Source organism: Bombina bombina, chromosome 4 (assembly GCF_027579735.1).
Source record: "Bombina bombina isolate aBomBom1 chromosome 4, aBomBom1.pri, whole genome shotgun sequence".
NCBI lineage: Eukaryota > Metazoa > Chordata > Amphibia > Anura > Bombinatoridae > Bombina > Bombina bombina.
The window spans coordinates 883,264,430-883,289,241 of NC_069502.1; the positions used below are offsets into that span (position 1 = coordinate 883,264,430).

At 38.3% G+C, this 24,812-nt stretch overlaps 1 protein-coding gene across 1 annotated transcript in view; it reads right to left on the reverse strand.

The window, feature by feature from the left end:
• Positions 1-12,812: 12,812 nt before the first annotated feature.
• Positions 12,813-24,812, reverse strand: part of SHPRH (SNF2 histone linker PHD RING helicase) — a 307,366-nt gene continuing 295,366 nt past the window's right edge. Inside the window, exons 23-25 of the mRNA XM_053712489.1 lie at positions 21,470-21,571; positions 16,418-16,489; positions 12,813-13,052 (exon numbers count right to left, since the gene is read on the reverse strand). Coding sequence (XP_053568464.1) covers positions 12,813-13,052; positions 16,418-16,489; positions 21,470-21,571 — 414 coding nt within the window. The remainder of the gene's footprint in view (positions 13,053-16,417; positions 16,490-21,469; positions 21,572-24,812) is intronic.

Below are 24,812 nucleotides of genomic sequence, written 5' to 3' on the forward strand. Positions count from 1 at the left end.
AGGAAAAAACGAACTCCTTGAAGAGATCCTCTCCTCTTAAAGATCCAGGTAGATGATGTAAATAAAGCTGACACGAGAAGAGCTCGAGAGCCTCTCGCTAAACCGGAAGTTCGGGCATCACGTGGGCAGGGCTAAAATAAACTGCACAATATTTCTAAGTAAATAAAATGTGCAAAGTGATAGACAGTTAAAAAAACGGCTCTTCTGTTTAAAACACAAATAAGCCCTTAATAGCCCATAGCCTCAATACATAGCCACAGGTTAAATAATAAAGGATATTCTTTACCATTAACCCCTTACATCTATTAGTCAAATGTCAAGTCTCATACTGAATTAAGTGTGCCAAATATTGTCCCATATTGAGTGTGCAAAATATATTGTCCCCATATGAATCCTTAAAAATATAAGGATTATTATGTCTCATAAAAAAAGGATCTGAAAAAGAGGGTTAACCTCTTAAGTGCTGCTGTCCTTCTGTACCTAGAAGGCAAAGGCACTTACCTTAGATCCAACTGCACGATTGATGCTGATCCTTAGGTGTGGCAGGCACTTCGCTCCCTGTCAAGGACCAGTAGGAAAAGAAAGAACAGAGTAACTAACTCTGGCATTCTACAAAGGGGTAGCAAAGTGTTAAAAGTAAAGCAAAGACTACCTTGTCGCCTTTTAACTGCTAAGAGCCAACACTACTCTAAATCAAGAGATTGACGTGGACACAGCTAGACCCCAATCCTTGCTTGCAGGGAAAAGTACCCATAAAAGGATTCAAATCTTCAGACACCAACTTCGCACAACCTCCATTGACAGAGGCCAAGAGAATGACTGGAGATTATGGGTAAGGGAAGTTACACTTAACAGCTTTGCTGGGGTGCTATTTGCACCCTCCTGCTGGTCATGAGTTGAACATCCCACTAGTAATTGGAATGACGTTGTGGACTCTCCATGTCATAGGAAAGAAATCTATTACTTTATTTTAAGAGACATTTACATATCCCTAATTAAAAGATAAACTGGAAAAATTATGATGCAGATAAGAATTTTGAAAGACTGACAATTGCATCAGAAATTATTATAAACTATTTTATACTGGAATTGTTTTGTATATTTAGATTTTTTTATTGGACATTTACATTACATTTTCACAGGTGCTGGTTTAGGAACTATCAAATGCATTTTATTTATGTATGTATTATGTAATAACAGAATTTATGTTTACCTGATAAATTACTTTCTCCAACGGTGTGTCCGGTCCACGGCGTCATCCTTACTTGTGGGATATTCTCTTCCCCAACAGGAAATGGCAAAGAGCCCAGCAAAGCTGGTCACATGATCCCTCCTAGGCTCCGCCTTCCCCAGTCATTCGACCGACGTAAAGGAGGAATATTTGCATAGGAGAAATCATATGATACCGTGGTGACTGTAGTTAGAGAAAAGAAATCATCAGACCTGATTAAAAAACCAGGGCGGGCCGTGGACCGGACACACCGTTGGAGAAAGTAATTTATCAGGTAAACATAAATTCTGTTTTCTCCAACATAGGTGTGTCCGGTCCACGGCGTCATCCTTACTTGTGGGAACCAATACCAAAGCTTTAGGACACGGATGATGGGAGGGAGCAAATCAGGTCACCTAGATGGAAGGCACCACGGCTTGCAAAACCTTTCTCCCAAAAATAGCCTCAGAAGAAGCAAAAGTATCAAATTTGTAAAATTTGGTAAAAGTGTGCAGTGAAGACCAAGTCGCTGCCTTACATATCTGATCAACAGAAGCCTCGTTCTTGAAGGCCCATGTGGAAGCCACAGCCCTAGTGGAATGAGCTGTGATTCTTTCAGGAGGCTGCCGTCCGGCAGTCTCATAAGCCAATCTGATGATGCTTTTAAGCCAAAAAGAGAGAGAGGTAGAAGTTGCTTTTTGACCTCTCCTTTTACCAGAATAAACAACAAACAAGGAAGATGTTTGTCTGAAATCCTTTGTAGCCTCTAAATAGAACTTTAGAGCACGAACTACATCCAAATTGTGCAACAAACGTTCCTTCTTTGAAACTGGATTCGGACACAAAGAAGGCACAACTATCTCCTGGTTAATATTTTTGTTAGAAACAACTTTCGGAAGAAAACCAGGTTTAGTACGCAAAACCACCTTATCTGCATGAAACACCAGATAAGGAGGAGAACACTGCAGAGCAGATAACTCTGAAACTCTTCTAGCAGAAGAAATTGCAACCAAAAACAAAACTTTCCAAGATAATAACTTGATATCTACGGAATGTAAGGGTTCAAACGGAACCCCTTGAAGAACTGAAAGAACTAAATTGAGACTCCAAGGAGGAGTCAAAGGTTTGTAGACAGGCTTGATTCTAACCAGAGCCTGAACAAAAGCCTGAACATCTGGCACAGCCGCCAGCTTCTTGTGAAGTAAAACAGATAAAGCAGAAATCTGTCCCTTCAAAGAACTTGCAGATAATCCTTTCTCCAAACCCTCTTGTAGAAAGGATAGAATCTTAGGAATTTTTACCCTGTTCCATGGGAATCCTTTTGATTCGCACCAACAGATATATTTTTTCCATATTTTATGGTAAATTTTTCTAGTTACAGGCTTTCTAGCCTGAATAAGAGTATCAATGACAGAATCTGAGAACCCACGCTTTGATAAAATCAAGCGTTCAATCTCCAAGCAGTCAGTTGGAGTGATGCCAGATTCGGATGTTCGAACGGACCTTGAACAAGAAGGTCCCGTCTCAACGGTAGCTTCCATGGTGGAGCCGATGACATATTCACCAGGTCTGCATACCAAGTTCTGCGTGGCCACGCAGGAGCTATCAAGATCACCGAAGCCCTCTCCTGATTGATCCTGGCTACCAGCCTGGGAATGAGAGGAAACGGTGGGAACACATAAGCTAGGTTGAAGGTCCAGGGCGCTACTAGTGCATCTACTAGAGTCGCCTTGGGATCCCTGGATCTGGACCCGTAGCAAGGAACCTTGAAGTTCTGACGAGACGCCATCAGATCCATGTCTGGAAAGCCCCATAATTGAGTTATTTGGGCAAAGATTTCCGGATGGAGTTCCCACTCCCCCGGATGAAATGTCTGACGACTCAGAAAATCCGCTTCCCAATTTTCCACTCCTGGGATGTGGATTGCAGACAAGTGGCAGGAGTGGAGCTCCGCCCATTGAATTACTTTGGTCATTTCTTCCATCGCCAGGGAACTCCTTGTTCCCCCCTGATGGTTGATATATGCAACAGTCGTCATGTTGTCTGATTGAAACCTTATGAATTTGGCCTTTGCTAGTTGAGGCCAAGCCTTGAGAGCATTGAATATCGCTCTCAGTTCCAGAATGTTTATCGGGAGAAGAGATTCTTCCCGAGACCATAGACCCTGAGCTTTCAGGTGTTTCCAGACCGCGCCCCAGCCCACCAGGCTGGCGTCGGTCGTTACAATGACCCACTCTGGTCTTCTGAAGCTCATCCCTTGGGACAGGTTGTCCAGGGTCAGCCACCAACGGAGTGAATCTCTGGTCCTCTGATCTACTTGGATCGTCGGGGACAAATCTGTATAATCCCCATTCCACTGTCTGAGCATGCACAGTTGTAATGGTCTTAGATGAATTAGCGCAAAAGGAACTATGTCCATTGCCGCAACCATCAAACCTATTACTTCCATGCACTGCGCTATGGAAAGAAGAAGAACAGAATGAAGTACTTGACAAGAGCTTAGAAGTTTTGATTTTCTGGCTTCTGTCAGAAAAATCTTCATTTCCAAGGAGTCTATTATTGTTCCCAAGAAGGGAACTCTTGTTGACGGGAATAGAGAACTTTTTTCTACGTTCACTTTCCACCCGTGAGATCTGAGAAAGGCTAGGACAATGTCCGTATGAGCCTTTGCTTGAGGTAGAGACGACACTTGAATCAGTATGTCGTCCAAGTAGGGTACTACTGCAATGCCCCTTGGCCTTAGCACCGCTAGAAGGGACCCTAGTACCTTTGTGAAAATTCTTGGAGCAGTGGCTAGTCCGAATGGAAGTGCCACAAACTGGTAATGCTTGTCCAGAAAGGCGAATCTTAGGAACCGATGATGTTCCTTGTGGATAGGAATATGTAGATACGCATCCTTTAAATCCACCGTGGTCATGAATTGACCTCCCTGGATGGTAGGAAGAATTGTCCGAATGGTTTCCATCTTGAACGATGGGACCTTGAGAAATTTGTTTAGGATCTTGAGATCCAAAATTGGCCTGAATGTTCCCTCTTTTTTGGGAACTATGAACAGATTGGAGTAAAACCCCATCCCTTGTTCTCCTAATGGAACAGGATGAATCACTCCCATTTTTAACAGGTCTTCTACACAATGTAAGAATGCCTGTCTTTTTATTTGGTCTGAAGACAATTGAGACCTGTGGAACCTTCCCCTTGGGGGTAGTTCCTTGAATTCCAGGAGATAACCTTGAGAAACTATTTCTAGCGCCCAAGGATCCTGAACATCTCTTGCCCAAGCCTGAGCGAAGAGAGAGAGTCTGCCCCCCACCAGATCCGGTCCCGAATCGGGGGCCAGCATCTCATGCTGTCTTGGTAGCGGTAGCGGGCTTCTTGGCCTGCTTACCTTTGTTCCAGCCTTGCATCGGTCTCCAGGCTGGCTTGGTTTGAGAAGAATTACCCTCTTGCTTAGAGGATGTAGAATTTGAGGCTGGTCCGTTTCTGCGAAAGGGACGAAAATTTGTTTTATTTTTAGCCTTAAAAGACCTATCCTGAGGAAGGGCGTGGCCCTTTCCCCCAGTGATGTCTGAAATAATCTCTTTCAAGTCAGGGCCAAACAGCGTTTTCCCCTTGAAAGGGATGTTAAGCAATCTGTTCTTGGAGGACACATCCGCTGACCAAGACTTCAGCCAAAGCGCTCTGCGCGCCACAATAGCAAAACCTGAATTTTTCGCCGCTAATCTAGCTAATTGCAAAGTGGCGTCTAAGGTAAAAGAGTTAGCCAACTTAAGTGCTTGAACTCTGTCCATAACCTCCTCATAAGAGGATGCTTGATTGAGCGACTTTTCTAGTTCCTCGAACCAGAAACACGCTGCTGTAGTGACAGGAACAATGCATGAAATTGGTTGTAGAAGGTAACCTTGCTGAACAAACATCTTTTTAAGCAAACCCTCTAATTTTTTATCCATAGGATCTTTAAAAGCACAACTATCTTCTATAGGGATAGTGGTGCGTTTGTTTAGAGTAGAAACCGCCCCCTCGACCTTGGGGACTGTCTGCCATAAGTCCTTCCTGGGATCGACCATAGGAAACAATTTCTTAAATATAGGGGGAGGGACAAAAGGTATGCCGGGCCTTTCCCATTCTTTATTTACAATGTCCGCCACCCGCTTGGGTATAGGAAAAGCTTCGGGGGGCACCGGGACCTCTAGGAACCTGTCCATCTTACATAATTTCTCTGGAATGACCAAATTGTCACAATCATCCAGAGTAGATAACACCTCCTTAAGCAGAGCGCGGAGATGTTCCAATTTAAATTTAAATGTAATAACGTCAGGTTCAGCTTGTTGAGAAATTTTTCCTGAATCTGAAATTTCTCCCTCAGACAAAACCTCCCTAGCCCCTTCAGACTGGTGTAAGGGCATGTCAGAACCATTATCATCAGCGTCCTCATGCTCTTCAGTATCTAAAACAGAGCAGTCGCGCTTTCGCTGATAAGTGGGCATTTTGGCTAAAATGTTTTTAATAGAATTATCCATTACAGCCGTTAATTGTTGCATAGTAAGGAGGATTGGCGCACTAGATGCACTAGGGGCCTCCTGAGTGGGCAAGACTGGTGTAGACATAGAAGGGGATGATGCAGTACCATGCTTACTCCCCTCACTTAAGGAATCATTTTGGGCAACATTATTATCAGTGGCATCATTGTCCCTACTTTGTTTGTCACATTCATCACATATATTTAAATGGATAGGAACCTTGGCTTCCGAACATACAGAACATCGTCTATCTGATAGTTCAGACATGTTAATAGGCATAAACTTGATAACAAAGCACAAAAAACGTTTTAAAATAAAACCGTTACTGTCTCTTTAAATTTTAAACTGAACACACTTTTTTACTGAATATACGCAAAAGTATGAAGGAAATGTTCAAAATTCACCAAAATTTCACCACAGTGTCATAAAGCCTTAAAAGTATTGCACACCAAATTTGAAAGCTTTAACTCTTAAAATAACGGAACCGGAGCCGTTTTTACATTTAACCCCTATACAGTCCCTGGTATCTGCTTTGCTGAGACCCAACCAAGCCCAGAGGGGAATATGATACCAAATGACGCCTTCAATAAGCTTTTTCAGTGGATCTGAGCTCCTCACACATGCATCTGCATGCCTTGCTTCTCAAAAACAACTGCGCATTAGTGGCGCGAAAATGAGGCTCTGCCTATGACTAGAAAAGGCCCCCAGTGAAAAAGGTGTCCAATACAATGCCTGTCCGTTTTTTTAACAAAATTGCCAAGATTAAAATAATTCTCCAAAGTTATAAACCATTAAATATGCTTATATAGTAATCGTTTTGGCCCAGAAAAATGTCTACCAGTCTTTAAAGCCCTTGTGAAGCCCTTTTATTCTTATATTGAAAATTAAGAAAATGGCTTACCGGATCCCATAGGGAAAATGACAGCTTCCAGCATTACCAAGTCTTGTTAGAAATGTGTCATACCTCAAGCAGCCAAAGTCTGCTCACTGTTTCCCCCAACTGAAGTTAATTCCTCTCAACAGTCCTGTGTGGAAACAGCCATCGATTTTAGTAACGGTTGCTAAAATCATTTTCCTCTTACAAACAGAAATCTTCATCTCTTTTCTGTTTCAGAGTAAATAGTACATACCAGCACTATTTTAAAATAACAAACTCTTGATTGAAGAATAAAAACTACATTTAAACACCAAAAAACTCTGAGCCATCTCCGTGGAGATGTTGCCTGTGCAACGGCAAAGAGAATGACTGGGGAAGGCGGAGCCTAGGAGGGATCATGTGACCAGCTTTGCTGGGCTCTTTGCCATTTCCTGTTGGGGAAGAGAATATCCCACAAGTAAGGATGACGCCGTGGACCGGACACACCTATGTTGGAGAAATATATATATATATATATATATATACACACACACACACATACACACACACACACACACACATACAACCCTCTGACAAACAATGTACTCTGAGGGGAAGTGGCCTCAACATAGACTGAAAGCCCTTCTCACTTAAGAATCATATGCACATCATTATTCACCCTCCTCCGGAGGCAAAGACAAGATTGAGGTACCTGTGAGGTGGGAGGGGTTTTATAGCTCTCTTGGGGTTTGGAAATCTTTGCCTCCTCCTAGTGGTTGGTGGACTCTCACCCCCTGTGTGAAATAAATCATAGTTTACAGAATTTGCTTTGTAGCTTCTCTAGAGAATGTGGGGCAGGCAGAATTATTTTTAGCTACTTAATTTTGCCTTAAAATACTATACACCAGAATTTAAAAGTGAGCTATTTTGGGGGACTTTTAGACAGGCATGTCAAAACACAATCTTTCATGGCCACAATGTATCTGCTTAAACATAACTGAATTGTTTAAAAAGACAGTAAATGCTAAAAAAAAAAGGGTCAATAAAACACCCATCACACACATAAACAAAACCTTTTTTTTTTATATGTAAGAATATATATTTTTTTTAATAAGTGCTTTTCTATGATGCTTTTTGTTTACATAGCTTTTTTTGTAGCCATTTCAGCAGTATTGACATTTTTAGTATAAATGGAGGATTTAACAGAAAGTGCCGCTATTCCAAATGACAAAATAAAGGTAAAACTGTTATTAGTAAACAATTTAATACCCTCCAGCATTTAAAATGGATAATTGGAAACACAATAAAGTGGAGAAACTTTTGCAGAGCACTGTTTTTAAGATTAATCATAAAATCTTTTATTTTTAAAGCTCTCAGATGTGCTGCTTCTACATTATACAAATTAGATCATACATGAGTGGGAAACTAACTAAACAAGGAAGAAATCAGAGTTTTAATATTCGTACAATCTTCTAATAACTAATAGTTAATGAACACAAAAGACAAACCATGTTTAGGTTTTCTTTCCAACACATAAAACTATGCAAATGCTCAGATAATAAAAGTAGAAAGTCAAAGTTGCTTCCAGTCTCCAGCTGAAATTGCTGTAGCATGAAATTGAACAAAAGTATTATCTCTACTATTAAATTATCCAATCACAGGATGCAGATTCACTTAAGAACAAAAATATTTCAGTAGCAAATTGTATTTTCATTACTGTAATGAAAACATGGGATTTATTGTGGGCATGGTGATTACAGTTTATCGTAAAGGGATTCTACAAGCTACCAAGTGAATGTGTTCAATGAAAATTCTCACTGGCTTGCAATGTTCATCTAACTCTATGGTACTTAAGCAAAAACATTTATTAAAAGTCCATCTAGAAATCCTACTTGCTACAGAAATACGGTCGGTAATCTCACACTCATTAAATTAGCTTTTGAGAATGCACAGACATGGAAACTGAAAGTATGAACATTATGGTGAATTAAACAAACAAAAAGCACTTTAAGCTGTTAGACTTTTATATTAATGTGTCATATATATATATATATATATATATATATACACATATATATATATATATACAGTATTTGTATATATATATATATATATATATATATATATATATATATATATATATATATATATATATATATATATATATATACAGGGAGTGCAGAATTATTAGGCAAGTTGTATTTTTGAGGATTAATTTTATTATTGAACAACAACCATGTTCTCAATGAACCCAAAAAACTCATTAATATCAAAGCTGAATAGTTTTGGAAGTAGTTTTTAGTTTGTTTTTAGTTATAGCTATTTTAGGGGGATATCTGTGTGTGCAGGTGACTATTACTGTGCATAATTATTAGGCAACTTAACAAAAAACAAATATATACCCATTTCAATTATTTATTTTTACCAGTGAAACCAATATAACATCTCAACAATCACAAATATACATTTATGACATTAAAAAACAAAACAAAAACAAATCAGTGACCAATACAGCCACCTTTCTTTGCAAGGACACTCAAAAGCCTGCCATCCATGGATTCTGTCAGTGTTTTGATCTGTTCACCATCAACATTGCGTGCAGCAGTAACCACAGCCTCCCAGACACTGTTCAGAGAGGTGTACTGTTTTCCCTCCTTGTAAATCTCACATTTGATGATGGACCACAGGTTCTCAATGGGGTTCAGATCAGGTGAACAAGGAGGCCATGTCATTAGATTTTCTTCTTTTATACCCTTTCTTGCCAGCCACGCTGTGGAGTACTTGGACGCGTGTGATGGAGCTTTGTCCTGCATGAAAATCATGTTTTTCTTGAAGGACTTCTTCCTGTACCACTGCTTGAAGAAGGTGTCTTCGAGAAACTGGCAGTAGGACTGGGAGTTGAGCTTGACTCCATCCTCAACCCGAAAAGGCCCCACAAGCTCATCTTTGATGATACCAGCCCAAACCAGTACTCCACCTCCACCTTGCTGGTGTCTGAGTCGGACTGGAGCTCTCTGCCCTTTACCAATCCAGCCACGGGCCCATCAATCTGGCCCATCAAGATTCACTCTCATTTCATCAGTCCATAAAACCTTAGAAAAATCAGTCTTGAGATATTTCTTGGCCCAGTCTTGACGTTTCAGCTTGTGTGTCTTGTTCCGTGGTGGTCGTCTTTCAGCCTTTCTTACCTTGGCCATGTCTCTGAGTATTGCACACCTTGTGCTTTTGGGCACTCCAGTGATGTTGCAGCTCTGAAATATGGCCAAACTGGTGGCAAGTGGCATCTTGGCAGCTGCACGCTTGACTTTTCTCAGTTCATGGGCAGTTATTTTGCGCCTTGGTTTTTCCACACGCTTCTTGCGACCCTGTTGACTATTTTGAATGAAACGCTTGATTGTTCGATGATCACGCTTCAGAAGCTTTGCAATTTTAAGAGTGCTGCATCCCTCTGCAAGATATCTCACTATTTTTGACTTTTCTGAGCCTGTCAAGTCCTTATTTTGACCCATTTTGCCAAAGGAAAGGAAGTTGCCTAATAATTATGCACACCTGATATAGGGTGTTGATGTCATTAGACCACACCCATTCTCATTACAGAGATGCACATCACCTAATATGCTTAATTGGTAGTAGGCTTTCGAGCCTATACAGCTTGGAGTAAGACAACATGCATAAAGAGGATGATGTGGTCAAAATACTCATTTGCCTAATAATTCTGCACTCCCTGTATATACATACATACACACACACATCAAAGGGTCAACTCTCTTTACGTTTTATATCTAAAGTAAGTTCCATGAAGGCTACCATCAAAATAAATGTTGCAGGTTATTAAAAGGATAGTAAACCCAAATATTTTCTTTCATGATTCAGATAGAGCATGCAATTTGAAGCAACTTTCTAATTTACTCATATTATCAATTTTTCTTCATTCTCCTGGTATCTTTATTTGAAAAAGCAGGAATGAAAGCTTTGGAGCCGGCCTATTTTTGTTTTAGTACCCTGGGTAGGGCCTGCTGATTGGTAGTTACATTAAACCATCCAAACGGCAAGGGCAACCCAGGTTCTCAACTTAAAATGGGGCAGCTCCAAAGCTTTTATTCCTGCTTTTTCAAATAAAGATATCACGACAACAAAGAACATTTGATAATAGGAATAATTTAGAAAATTGCTTAAAATTGCATGCTCTATCTGAATAATGAAAGACAATATTTGGATTTACTATCCCTTTAAGCTTCAGAGGTTAAAACCAAATTCAGTCAAAAGCAGGACACTTATTTAAAAGCAAATAAAATATGTCCTTGGCATATCTTGCTTGCCTTTATCCAGGGCAACTTTGTATTCACCTGAAGGTTTCCAAAAGAGAATTTATAATCTAAATAAAGCCCTTGCTATAAAGAATTTTGGTACAAAGGCTTTTCTTCAATACTGGCCTTCAGATTCTAAATGTTCTTCCAAGGCAGTGATGGCTAACCTTGGCACCCCAGATGTATTAAAACTACATTTACCATGACGCTTCGGCACTCTGCAGTCTAGTTAAGCATCATGGGAAATGTAGTTCTAAAACATCTGGGGTGCCAATTTTAGCCATCGCTGTCCAAGGGTAATAATTATCATATAACTAAAAATTATTGGATGCGCCAAACCAAATATAAAATATAATATGTGGAAAAAACAGTGCATAAACAAAAAAGAAAAGAAAAAAATCAATCAAAACAATCCCCTCTACCTCAGAGGAAAAAGTAAATTGTGCTAAAGTGTGGTATATAAAAAAACAATTATAAGCATAAATAACACACACACAAAAATACTTATGCAGTGAAATGTGAAAAAGTCCCAATGTGGCAAAAGTGTACTCTCCACAGAGGTGGTGGAAGCTAACTACTTCCAATGCAGGGGGTGAATCAGGCAGGAAACAAACAAATCTGAATGATGAAAAAAAAAAAAAGGAGGCACCACAATAGTGCAGATCAATGCGATTCATGGAACACATACGCAGCATTCAATTGATTCTCCTCTGTGATGTTTTGTATTTGCACTTATATCTGTGTATGTACCGATAGTTCTTTTTGCATTTATTTCAGATATTCTAATTGTTTGTATGATATTATTATCAATTGTTGGCCTTCTGTATTATACCATTTTATTTGCGTATTATTTGATTTTCATTACGGGTTCATGTTGCATTTTTATTTTTACATTGTATCTTTTTGTAGATTTTGACATTTACGATGAGTAGTTACATATATTGTTACTCTCTTGATATGCTTCTGGATATTCATTATGTAATGTGAATCTTTAAATTGTATGCAAATAGATGTGGGATTTTTTCGATCCATATATAATTTTACCCGTTATCCAAGAGTCATATGCGAGGGATACCCATATGTTCTTATTTCAATTTGGCTATCTACCTTGTTGTACATGATTTGGCTTTTTTCCAAATTCTCATATTGAAATCTATTTATTTACACATTTGTTCTAGTTGGGGTGTATCGATTTAATCCATCCCTGATTGATCTATTTTGGTCCAATCATATCCCTTTCAGTTTTGCCGTCAACATGACGACTTATGGGACACTTTGCGCATGTACACCGGGTTTTACTAGATGCCAGTTTTAGTGTTTATAAGTCGTGTTGTTTACAGCTAATGTATACACCTGAAGAAACGGTCATTGACGGCCGAGAAACGCGTTGTGTTGCATTGTTTTTATTAAAGCTTATTTTATATACCACAACTTGTATATGTAAGCTGATTTTACACCACGACTTTTACCAAGATTTGATATATTTTTTTCCTTTTCACTTCAAATAAGTGATCAATGAGGAATTGAGAGCACTTTTTAGGCTGTTTTTTCGTTATAGCAGCTTCTCATCATAGCAGCTTCCAGGGAGGTGCTTAATTGCCGGAGCGAGGTGACCGAGAGAATAGCTAGCTGGACGGCTATTTAAAGTTCCAGAAGGCATTTGTTGCACTTCTCAAGTGCCTAATACTTTGTGAGTATGATGATGATGCTTTCTGCGTATGTGTTCTATTGATCGCATTGATCTGCACTATTGTGGCGCCGCCTTCTTTTCTCATCATTCAGATTAATAATCAAATTATATGTATTTAAAGCGAAAAGTAAAATGAAGCCTTTATATTTATAGGTTACTTGATGGATCCTTTTGCCATATAAGGTTCATACTATGTACATAATAAACAAGAGCTCTCATAATTTGTATGATCTTATGAGAACACATTAAATAGACTTGATTTAGGAACTAAAATGTAACTTACCTTTACAGGAATATCCTTTTCCTGGTTTGCTGCTTCAGAGGTGAAGACATAGGAGATCTCTTTATGTGATGTGGTCTGCCTACAGATAGCACATTTGATAGCACTTCTGCGCGTGCCTACACTGTACTGTTCTATAATGATGGCTACACATTCATTACAAAAGCAATGTCCGCAAGTCAGTACAGCCCACTAGAATGGAAGGCAAAAAGAGAAACATAAAATTAATCATTTGTAACCAAATTAAATGTATTACCTGCCAAATTTAATTTAATTTATTAATCCACCTAGTGGTATTTAAACAAGGGTTTTCTTTACAAAGTGAACAGAGATTACTACACACTCTTTGTAACATTTTCAACCATAACTAATTTCATTTATTCTCCCTTGTATTTGTGTGAAATTGCAAAATTCAGTACATGATTAATACATACAAAGGGGTATGCTTTTGGAATTAGCCAAGAATAAATGGCATAAAAAGGCAAGATTACATTTCAATTTGTCTTGACTCATCACAGCTACATTCAACGCAAAAGAAAACATATGAATGAGAGAGGATTTATCAACTGCTAATTTATTATATAAGAACTAGTCCTAAAGCCTGTGTACACAGGCCATTTTTTGCAGTACAGCGGTCCCACCCCTTGCTCTCTCTCTATCCCCCCTCTCTTTTGCTCTCTTTTTCTCCCCTCTCTTTTGCTCTCTCTCTCCCCCTCTCTTTTGCTCTCTCTCTCCCTCTTTTGCGCTCTCTCTTCCCCCCTCTCGTTTGTTCTCTCTCTCTCCTTTCATTTGCTCTCTCTCTCCTCTCATTTGCTCCCTCTCTCTCTCATCTCATTTGCTCTCTCTCCTCTCGTTTGTTGTCTCTTTCCCTCTCTTTTGCGCACTCTCCCCCTCTCTTGTGCTCTCTCCCCCTCTCTTGTGCTCTCTCCCCCCTCTCTTTTGTGCTCTCTCCCCCCTCTCTTTTGTGCTCTCTCCCTACTCTCTTTTGTGCTCTCTCCCTACTCTCTTGTGCTCACTCCCCCACTTTTTGTGCTCTCCCCCCTCTCTTTTGTGCTCTCTCCCCCTCTCTTTTGTGCTCTCTCCCCCTCTCTTTTGTGCTCTCTCCCCCCTCTCTTTTGTGCTCTCTCCCCCTCTCTCTTGTGCTCTCTCCCCCCTCTCTCTTGTGCTCTCTCCCCCCTCTCTCTTGTGCTCTCTCCCCCTCTCTTTTGTGCTCTCTCCCCCCTCTCTCTTGTGCTCTCTCCCCCTCTCTTTTGTGCTCTCTCCCCCTCTCTTTTGTGCTCTCTCCCCCCTCTCTTTTGTGCTCTCTCCCCCTCTCTTTTGTGCTCTCTCCCCCTCTCTTTTGTGCTCTCTCCCCCTCTCTTTTGTGCTCTCTCCCCCTCTCTTTTGTGCTCTCTCCCCCCTCTCTTTTGTGCTCTCTCCCCCCTCTCTTTTGTGCTCTCTCCCCCCTCTCTTTTGTGCTCTCTCCCCCCTCTCTTTTGTGCTCTCTCCCCCCTCTCTTTTGTGCTCTCTCCCCCTCTCTTTTGTGCTCTCTCCCCCCTCTCTTTTGTGCTCTCTTCCCCCTCTCTTTTGTGCTCTCTCCCCCTCTCTTTTGTGCTCTCTCCCCCCTCTCTTTAGTGCTCTCTCCCCCTCTCTTTTGTCCAATGATGAACAATATTTCCTTGTGAAATAAATCTTTAGCCTGGGAGACACTTTCACTTTTTCTTCAAATGTCTTTATCATACCAACCTTTATTAAGGAAAAAAGTCTAACCAACAACACATCAATTCCAATATCACAAAGGGATAAGCTAGCTGCGACAATTTCCCAAACATATAACCAAGCAGGTCTGGAGTTGAGAAGCATTACATGATCTCTTCAGAAAAAGAGGTGGTTACCCTATTACCCATATGGTACCCTGTTACCACATTTGGAATACAGGTGTTTTAGCACCTTAAAAAAAGATATGTGTAGCAAAATGCTAATCTTCAGAATCAAATCAAGACAAATAAATATAATGGTAAAGCTCCTGAATGAATGCACTTTTTAACCTTTAAGTTTACTATTGTAATTTGTATTTAAACATTTGAAATGAAACACTTTTTTGTGCATTTAAATCCAGCATACTACAGATAATTAGTTATTCACATTATTCTCATTAATATGTTTTAATGATTTTTAATGTTTCTTTGTTTTAGCGGAGCAAAATCAAAAACTATTGGTTATCTAATCAGCCTGGTTTTGAATACCTGCGCTACTCATCCAGAAAACCATACTTCTCAAGACTAGGAAACCAATGAACTTTGGTATAACAGGACACATATTCATGGAAGAATCCCTGTAGCATCTATCTGATGTCTTAAGCATAGGATAAACCAATGTGTTCTTAGAATGATAGAAAAGTAAATATTCTAACTTGGTACACTCACAGTTAGAGGAAGATCTGTGTTTTGTGTTAAATTCTTTATTTCGCCAGATTTTTTTCTTTTAATTTAAAATAATAAATGAAATAATAATAATCAATGCCACATGCACAATACATGAAAAAGGGCTTTGCCTGAGGAGGCAACAGATAACTTTACAAAGGGCTTACAGAACCCATAGTTATGATTGCTGGTGTTAAATGGGTAGGAATTTTAAGGCTATTACTGTCAGTTGCTATTGTAGGTTTTCTATATTATAAAAAGAGGAATCAGGATTTGTAAAGGTTGATTTTCTATGTTACTATGTAACGCAAGGCTTGCTATAAACAATTTCTAACACATTGTACTGTATGAATTATTTTGTTGAAGATATGTAAACCTTTTAAAGGGACATTCCAGCCAAAATTGGAATCCATGTAGATGCATTTTAGTTTTGAATATAAGCATTTTTGTAATATACATGTATTAGCAAAAATGCTTCTAATAAAAATGATGACTGTTTTAAAAGTGTATTTAAGTATGCACCAAGCACCAGCATTTTAAATACAGCACTTTATCAGAGAGCCTAATCTGGTAATGGCTCAATTTGTTAATTGGTGACATAATAGAAGCCCCACTGGCGCTCTGAGCAGCTGCAGTATTTAAAATGCTGGTGCACTGAGAATATCTAGCTATGCTTCACATGCACAGAAAAATGTTAACACTAGAACAGCGATAACTTATTAGAAGCATTTTTGCCAATACATGTATATTGCAAATATGTTTCTATTCAAAGATGTAATTTGTCGATTTACATTTATAAAGGGCTTTTTCAAATGTATTTTATTTATTTTTTAAAATACGATTGCCAAAAAGATTTTAAAACCTAAGAAGTATATTGTGAAAGCACATCCATACTTAAAATAGGCATTAAAACGGGCTCTGTGTCAAAGCTTATGTTTCTCTATCTCAGAAGTTAGTGAAGCAGTTTCATAAAGGTAGTTATGCGCCTTAATTGCAATATATAACAGACAACCAAAAGAAAAATGAGTGGATTAAAAAAAAAACAAAAAAAACATAACACATTTTATTCAGCAGATTTCAAAATAAATGAGTGCATCAATTTCTAAACTAGAGCAAATAGTTAAAGAATAGCTGCATAAGTTCAATAGATTTTACCTGCTTTCCAAGATCCCGAGCACATATTGGGCAAGGTTCTGGATTTACTCCATCCGAAGTTTTATCCTGAGACTGAAGGAAATATTAGTTATACGTTTCTTGAATGGTTACATTATTAACACAGAACATGAAATTATACAATATTATATTTTGGAATATTTGTAACTTTAAAATAGGACAGTTTGGAGAGGAGATGGAACCAAGTGCAGCCAACAAAATCTTATTTAATTTAGTCAACAATAATAATACAGTTTATACATGTAAGATAAAAGTAGTTTTAATCATTTTTAATACTTTTGTATACATAGTACCCTCAGAAAGCTAGTACAGTACTTTAATCAGAAAGGTAATATTTGTTGTTTTAAAAAATACATTTGCCTTTTAGAACACAAAAAAAAAAAAAAAAAAAACACACCAAAGACACAGGGAGATAAAATTGTCACTTGCAGGCAAGGAAAATTTGTCATTTTTGATCATTTTATTTTTTATATTAATTAAAAAAGATTGGATTTCAGAATAAGTTTGTAGTTTAGAATCTTCCATTTTGTTTTTAATTTAGCTGTGTGCTTGCAAGAGAGTGTTAGACTTGTCTGGGTTTAACTGCCTGAGTCCCTTAAAGCTGTGCAGTTGTCTGTGAGTGCAGTTGATCGCCAAGGGCTGTGAGTTTTGCAGTCATGCAAGTTTTTTATGTGTATAAGGAAATTACAAATGGCCTATGTCATACTTGTTTGTACCTCAGTTTGTTTGTTGGATGCATTGTGTGACTGCTATTTAGGGACCTTGGGAGGAAGAGACCTTGTTGTGGTCCTAGGTCTATGGCAAATTTGGCCAAAAGCTGTACCTAACTAACATTTTGCTTTTAATCTAGCTGTGTGCATAATAGAGTGCCAGACTTCCTATGTGATGCATTAATAACTTTGTTTTGTAATCTTCCCTATGGAGTTTGCTCCCAGGCTTGGCTGGGATTAACTGCCTGTCAGCCAGATTACGGGTTTTGCGTTATGGCTGGCTCGCTAATTACTTGCAAGTTATTTTCAGTGCTCACCTTTCATAGCGCTGCTATTACTGGTTTGCAAAAACCCGGCTTGTGAGGGCGATATGGTTGCGTTGAGCTCCATATCTCACCCAAATACAAGCGGTGTTTTGATGATTTCCCCATAGACATCAATGGGGAGAGCCAGCTAAAAAAAAGCCTAACACCTGCGATCGCGGAGCGTAAAGCTCAGTAACGCAGCCCCATTGATGTCTATGGGGAATAAAAATGTATGTTTAAACCTAACACCCTAACATAAACCTCACGTCTAAACACCCCTAATCTTCCGCCCCCGACATCGCCGACACCTACATTACACTTATTAACCCCTAATCTGCCGCCCCCAACGTCGCCGCCGCCACTATACTAAAGTTATTAACCCATAAACCTCTGGCCTCCCACATCACTAACACTAAATAAATATATTAACCCCTAACGTAACCCTAACCTTAATACCCCCTAACTTTAACATAATTAAAATAATTCTAAATACAACTTACTATTATTAACTAAATAATTCCTATTTAAAAATAAATACTTACCTGTAAAATAAACCCTAAGCTAGCTACAATATAACTAATAGTTACATTGTATCTATCTTAGGTTTTATTTTTATTTCACAGGTAAGTTTGTATTTATTTTAACTAGGTAGACTAGTTAGTAAATAGTTATTCATCCAGACGGCATCTTCTATCTTCATCCATCCGGCGCGGGTCCATCTTCAAGACATCCGGCGCGGAGCATCCTCTTCTTCCGATGGCTGTTGAAGAATGAAGTTTCCCTTTAAATGACATCATCCAAGATGGTGTCCCGTACATTCCGATTGGCTGATAGAATTCTATCAGCCAATAGTAATTAATGGGGAAAAATCCTATTGGCTGTTGCAATCAACCAATAGAATGCAAGCTCAATCCTTTTTTATTTTGATAGAGCTTTTAGATTAGGAGTAATTCCTTTTTATTTTTGATAATTTCTTTTTTTATTTTGTGTAATTTAGTGTTTAATATTTTTTGTACTTTAGATAATTGGATTTTGTTAATTTAATTTATTTAATTTTATTGTAATGTTAGGTTTTATTTTACAGGTAAATTTGTATTTATTTTAACTAGGCAGCTAGTAAATAGTTAATAACTATTTACTAACTAGTCTACCTAGTTAAAATAAATACAAACTTAGCTGTGAAATAAAAATAAACTATTATTAATATTAGTTATATTGTAGCTAGCTTAGGGTTTATTTTATAGGTAAGTTTGTATTTAGTTTTAAATAGGAATTAGTTATTAATAGTAAGTTTTATTTAGATTTCTTTTAATTAAATTTAAGTTAGGGGGTGTTAGGGTTACGTTAGTGTTAGGGGTTAATAGGTTTATTATAGCGGCAGAGTGGGCGGACGGCAGATTAGGGGTTAATTATATTTAAATAGTGTTTGCAATGCGGGAGGGTGGCGGTTTAGGGGTTAATAATTTTATTTTAGTGTTTGCGATGTGGGAGGGCCTCGGTTTAGGGGTTAATGGGTAGTTTTATGGGTGTTAGTGTACTTTTTAACACTTTAGTTATGAGTTTTATGCTACAGCTTTGCAACGTAAAACTCATAACTACTGACTTTAGATGGCGGTACAAATCTTGTCAGTATAGGGTATACTGCTCACTTTTTAGCCTCACAGCAAAACTCGTAATACCGACGCTATGGAAGTCCCATTGAAAAAGGACTTTTTTTTTTAAAAGTGCGGTACTGACGTTGCGTGACGGACAAAAAAGTGTGCGGTACAGCTATACCTACAAGACTTGTAATAGCAGCGGTAGGGAAAAAGCATCGTTATGGGCCATAACGATGCTTTTACACTCATAACGCAAAACTTGTAATCTAGCTGTGAGTCTCTTAAAGCTGTGCAGCTGTCTGTGAGTACTGACAAGCACCCTGGGCTGTGAGTTTTGCAGGGTCATGGGATGTGTACCCAGTCTGGTTTGAGAGTGCAGTGTGTATGTGTGTGTATTATTTGGCATAATTGAATCCATTGTTTCTCAACCACGGTCCTCAAGTACCCCCAACAGGCAAGGTTTTCATTATAGCTAAAACCACTGCACAGGTAAAATGATCAGCTGATGGGTGAGAGTAGAGTAACCATGGTTACTGATTCAGCTGATTACTTAACCTGTGCACTGGTTCAGCTATAATGAAACCTGGCCTGTTGGGGGTACTTGAGGACCACGGTTGAGAAACACTGATTTAAACTTATTGCGTTTAGTTTTGACATTTCTTCAAGAAAAATGTACCTATCTTCATACGCAGCAGGTTGCAGCATAAAACAAGACGTATACTTACTATAAATAAATATATTTATGTCAAGAGAACCAGCATCAGTTCAGCAAGAAATGACTTGCCTACTTGAAGATAAAAATTAAAAAAGTCAAAGGCCTTCAGGCTGCAGCTTTCTGCTATAAATACTATTTTTTTCTCTTCTAGACATGTTTTATAGAAAAATACATAATGAGTAAAAAAAAGTCTGGTTTTTACTATCTCTGTGACAATGCCACCAATAGAATTACTTACTCCATAGCAAAGCAATCTGTACCATATGTATTCACACACATATCAGTAATTATTTTGGCTATAGTAAGGATGATCATATTGCCGCTTTAAAAAGGGACACATATGGAAAAACAGAATTTATGTTTACCTGATAAATTTCTTTCTCCAACGGTGTGTCCGGTCCACGGCGTCATCCTTACTTGTGGGATATTCTCTTCCCCAACAGGAAATGGCAAAGAGCCCAGCAAAGCTGGTCACATGATCCCTCCTAGGCTCCGCCTACCCCAGTCATTCGACCGACGTTAAGGAGGAATAATAGCATAGGAGAAACCATATGGTACCGTGGTGACTGTAGTTAAAGAAAATAAATTATCAGACCTGATTAAAAAACCAGGGCGGGCCGTGGACCGGACACACCGTTGGAGAAAGAAATTTATCAGGTAAACATAAATTCTGTTTTCTCCAACATAGGTGTGTCCGGTCCACGGCGTCATCCTTACTTGTGGGAACCAATACCAAAGCTTTAGGACACGGATGAAGGGAGGGAGCAAATCAGGTCACCTAAATGGAAGGCACCACGGCTTGCAAAACCTTTCTCCCAAAAATAGCCTCAGAAGAAGCAAAAGTATCAAACTTGTAAAATTTGGTAAAAGTGTGCAGTGAAGACCAAGTCGCTGCCCTACATATCTGATCAACAGAAGCCTCGTTCTTGAAGGCCCATGTGGAAGCCACAGCCCTAGTGGAATGAGCTGTGATTCTTTCGGGAGGCTGCCGTCCGGCAGTCTCGTAAGCCAATCTGATGATGCTTTTAATCCAAAAAGAGAGAGAGGTAGAAGTTGCTTTTTGACCTCTCCTTTTACCTGAATAAACAACAAACAAGGAAGATGTTTGTCTAAAATCCTTTGTAGCATCTAAATAGAATTTTAGAGCGCGAACAACATCCAAATTGTGCAACAAGCGTTCCTTCTTTGAAACTGGTTTCGGACACAGAGAAGGTACGATAATCTCCTGGTTAATGTTTTTGTTAGAAACAACTTTTTCTTGATTGAATAATGAAAAACTACAGTTAAACACTAAAAAACTCTAAGCCATCTCCGTGGAGATGTTGCCTGTACAACGGCAAAGAGAATGACTGGGGTAGGCGGAGCCTAGGAGGGATCATGTGACCAGCTTTGCTGGGCTCTTTGCCATTTCCTGTTGGGGAAGAGAATATCCCACAAGTAAGGATGACGCCGTGGACCGGACACACCTATGTTGGAGAAATACATATGTCAGGGCTGTTTTCAGAAATGTTTTGTATAAGAACCCTGACATATGTATTTTTCACGTGTGTCCCTTTTTAAAGCGGCAATATGGTCAGCCTAGTTATAGTGGACAGGTTTCAGTCCATAGCACATTAAACAATGTTACACAATGTCTAATATTTTATGTGTCCACATAATTCCTAATACTTTGAAAAGACAAAATAAACCATATATACATAAGATACCTTTTCCAAATTTGTAAGATAGAGGAGCTGCCCTAGCTTCTTTTGTAACTGTGACTTGGCGACTGCTTTGTCATTTAGTAGCTTCACACGGTTTTGTTCCACCTGTAGAATTGTAAAAATAATATACTGTAAAGTAAATAGCCTTTTGATTTTGTTTAATAAATGGACTGTAAGCATAACACATAAGGTGCTTTTATCAATGAGAACAAAATCAGTTCCAACATAATTCCAGTATAAATATTCTTTTTAAATATATATATATATATATATATATATATATATATATATATATATATATATATATATATATATATATATATATATATATAATAATTTAATGGTGTGATTATATGGCTACATCAAACAAAAAATACAACATATCTATCTACATATACCATATAATGTGTGTGTGTGTAAACTTGCCAACGCATCAAGAGACTGCTGCAAGTTAGTCCAAGCGTTGTATGTAAATATTTAGGGTGCATACCAGTCATTAATACAGTGTATTCGTAGTCTTCAAGGCTGAAACACTTATAAAATGCAAACATCACCGTCAGATTTGGAAGTTGCTAATCTTTAACATGTAGAAGAACTTCTAGAGTGGGACATAATTATGGACTTTACTTCAGGAAGCCGCACTTATCAAGTGATAAGTAATTGACTACTATTGCTTGCAACCAAACAGTTTAGAACTTTACTTAGGAATTTGGATCTTTCTGAGATTAAATGGATAAGAAATCCAAATGTTTATCTTTCAAGTTTCAGATAGAGCATGCAGTTTTAAAGGGACATGAAACCCAATTTTTTTCTTTTGTGATTTAGAAAGAGCATGTCATTTTAAACAACTTTCTAATTTACTTCTATTATCTCATTTGCTTCATTCTCTTGATATCACTTGCTGAAAAGCATATCTAGATATGCTCAGTAGCTGCTGATTGGTTGCTGCACATAGAGGCCTTGTGTGATTGGCTCACAAATGTGCATTGCTATTTCTTCAACAAAGGATATCTAAAGAATTGAGCAAATTAGATAATAGAAGTAAATTGGAAAGTTGTTTAAAATTACATGCTCTATCTGAATCATGAAAGTTTAATTTTGACTAGACTGCCCCTTTAAGCAACTTTCTAATTGACTTCTATAAACAATTTTACGTATGCTTTGAAGCCAGGCCCATTTCTGGAGCACTATATGGCAGCAGTTTTGCAAGAGCACTAGATGGCAGCCGTATTTTTTATGCTATGCAATGCTCCAAATGCCTACCTAGGTATCTTTTCAGCACAGAATATAATGGAAACAAAGCAAATTTGATAATAGAACTACATTTTAATTTAATTTTTTTTTTAAATTGTATGCTCGGTCTGAATCATAAATGAATGTTTTTGGGTTTCATATCCCTTTAAAGATGACCAGTCAGATGGATAAACATCTACATAAGGACACTAATAAAGAAACACATGAACAAAACCCATCAGTTACTTTAGCTTGTACTGATCAAGATAAAGCACAGAGTTTATTTACTTGTGTTAGACACTACATGGATTTATAAATTCTTTCAACTCATTTTCTGTTCCTCCACAAACAAAAATCAATTAATATATGCATTATCTATATATTATTATATTCATCTTCTGTTTATTTCATTCTCCAAAAATGTGCCCCGTCGTACGCCAACCTGTATATGGGTTTGTGGGAGCCGTCCCACATTTTTGGTGAATTAAATAAACACAAGATGAATATAATATATAAAAAAATACATAGATGATTTGATTTTTGTTTGGGTAGGAACAAAAATAATTTTTAAATAAGATTAATTACAATGATATGGCCTTGAAATTTACTTTTGAAACAAACTTTAAACTGATAGCTTATTTGGATATCATACTAAAAGTGAAAATAGAAATGAATTCTATTGAGACGTCACTTTATAGAAAGCCCATCTCCAAAAGCAATCCTCAGACAGGTTTTGCCCCAGAGTTCCGCTCTATTGGGGATTGGTAGCCCCTAGGGAGGACTAGAGGTGGGGGGATTACCGGAGGGGAGCTCCTTTGGGAACCAGGGTTTTTGGACACCCCTACCCCATAACTTCAACGGGCTGTATCTCTGGACCCCAGTAACGAATCATGTCACTTTTTGGACTGTGGCATCTGGGGACCGATAGCTTTCAAATGCCCTGGAAGTGCTGCCGCTCCCCCGGGATCTCCCCGAAACCATCACACCTGTGTCCTGGAATTCTGCGGGACTATGGCTGCTATGGAGGTGCCGGTCTGTCTGGAGGGGCAGGAATGGAGGGAAAATTGTGGCATTGTTCAGTGTCTTATTAAGATGAGCTTTGTGTTTAAAAGGAGTGTATGTTTTACAATAAAAACATAATTTATGTAACAACTTACCTGATAAATTAATTTCTTTCATATTGGCAAGAGTCCATGAGCTAGTGACGTAAGGGATATACAATCCTACCAGGAGGGGCAAAGTTTCCCAAACCTCAAAATGTCTATAAATACACCCATCACCACACCCACAATTCAGTTTAACGAATAGCCAAGAAGTGGGGTGAAAAAGAAAGGAGTAAAAATCATCAACAAAGGAACTTGGAAATAATTGTGCTTTATACAAAAAAAGTATAAAAAGGGAGGGCCTCATGGACTCTTGCCAATATGAAAGAAATTAATTTATCAGGTAAATTCTTACATAAATTATGTTTTCTTTCATGTACTTGGCAAGAGTTTATGAGCTAGTGACATATGGGATAGCAATACCCAAGATGTCGAACTCCACGCAAGAGTCACTAGAGAGGGAGGGACAAAATAAAAACAGCCATTTCGCTGGAAAAAAATTAATCCACAACCCAAATTTAAGTTAATTCTCAAAAAATAAAAACTTAAATAATAAGCAAAATAATCAAACTGAAATAGCTGCCTAAAGAACTTTCCTACCAAAAACTGCTTCCAAAGAAGCAAATACATTAAAATGGTAGAATTTAGTAAATGCATGCAAGGAAGACCAAGTTGCTGCTTTGCAAATCTTATCAACTGAAGCTTCATTCTTAAAAGCCCAAGAAGTGGAAACTGATCTAGTAGAATGAGCTGTAATTCTCTGAGGCGGAACTTTACCTGACTCCAAATAAGCTTGATGAATTAAAAGCTTTAACCACGATGCCAAAGAAATGGCAAAAGCCTTCTGACCTTTCCTGCAACCACAAAAGATAACAAATGGACTAGAAGTCTTCCTAAAATCTTTAGTAGCATCAACATAATATTTCAGAGCTCTCACCACATCCAACGAATGTAAAGATCTCTCCAAAGAATTCTTAGGATTAGGACACAAAGAAGGGACAACAATTTCT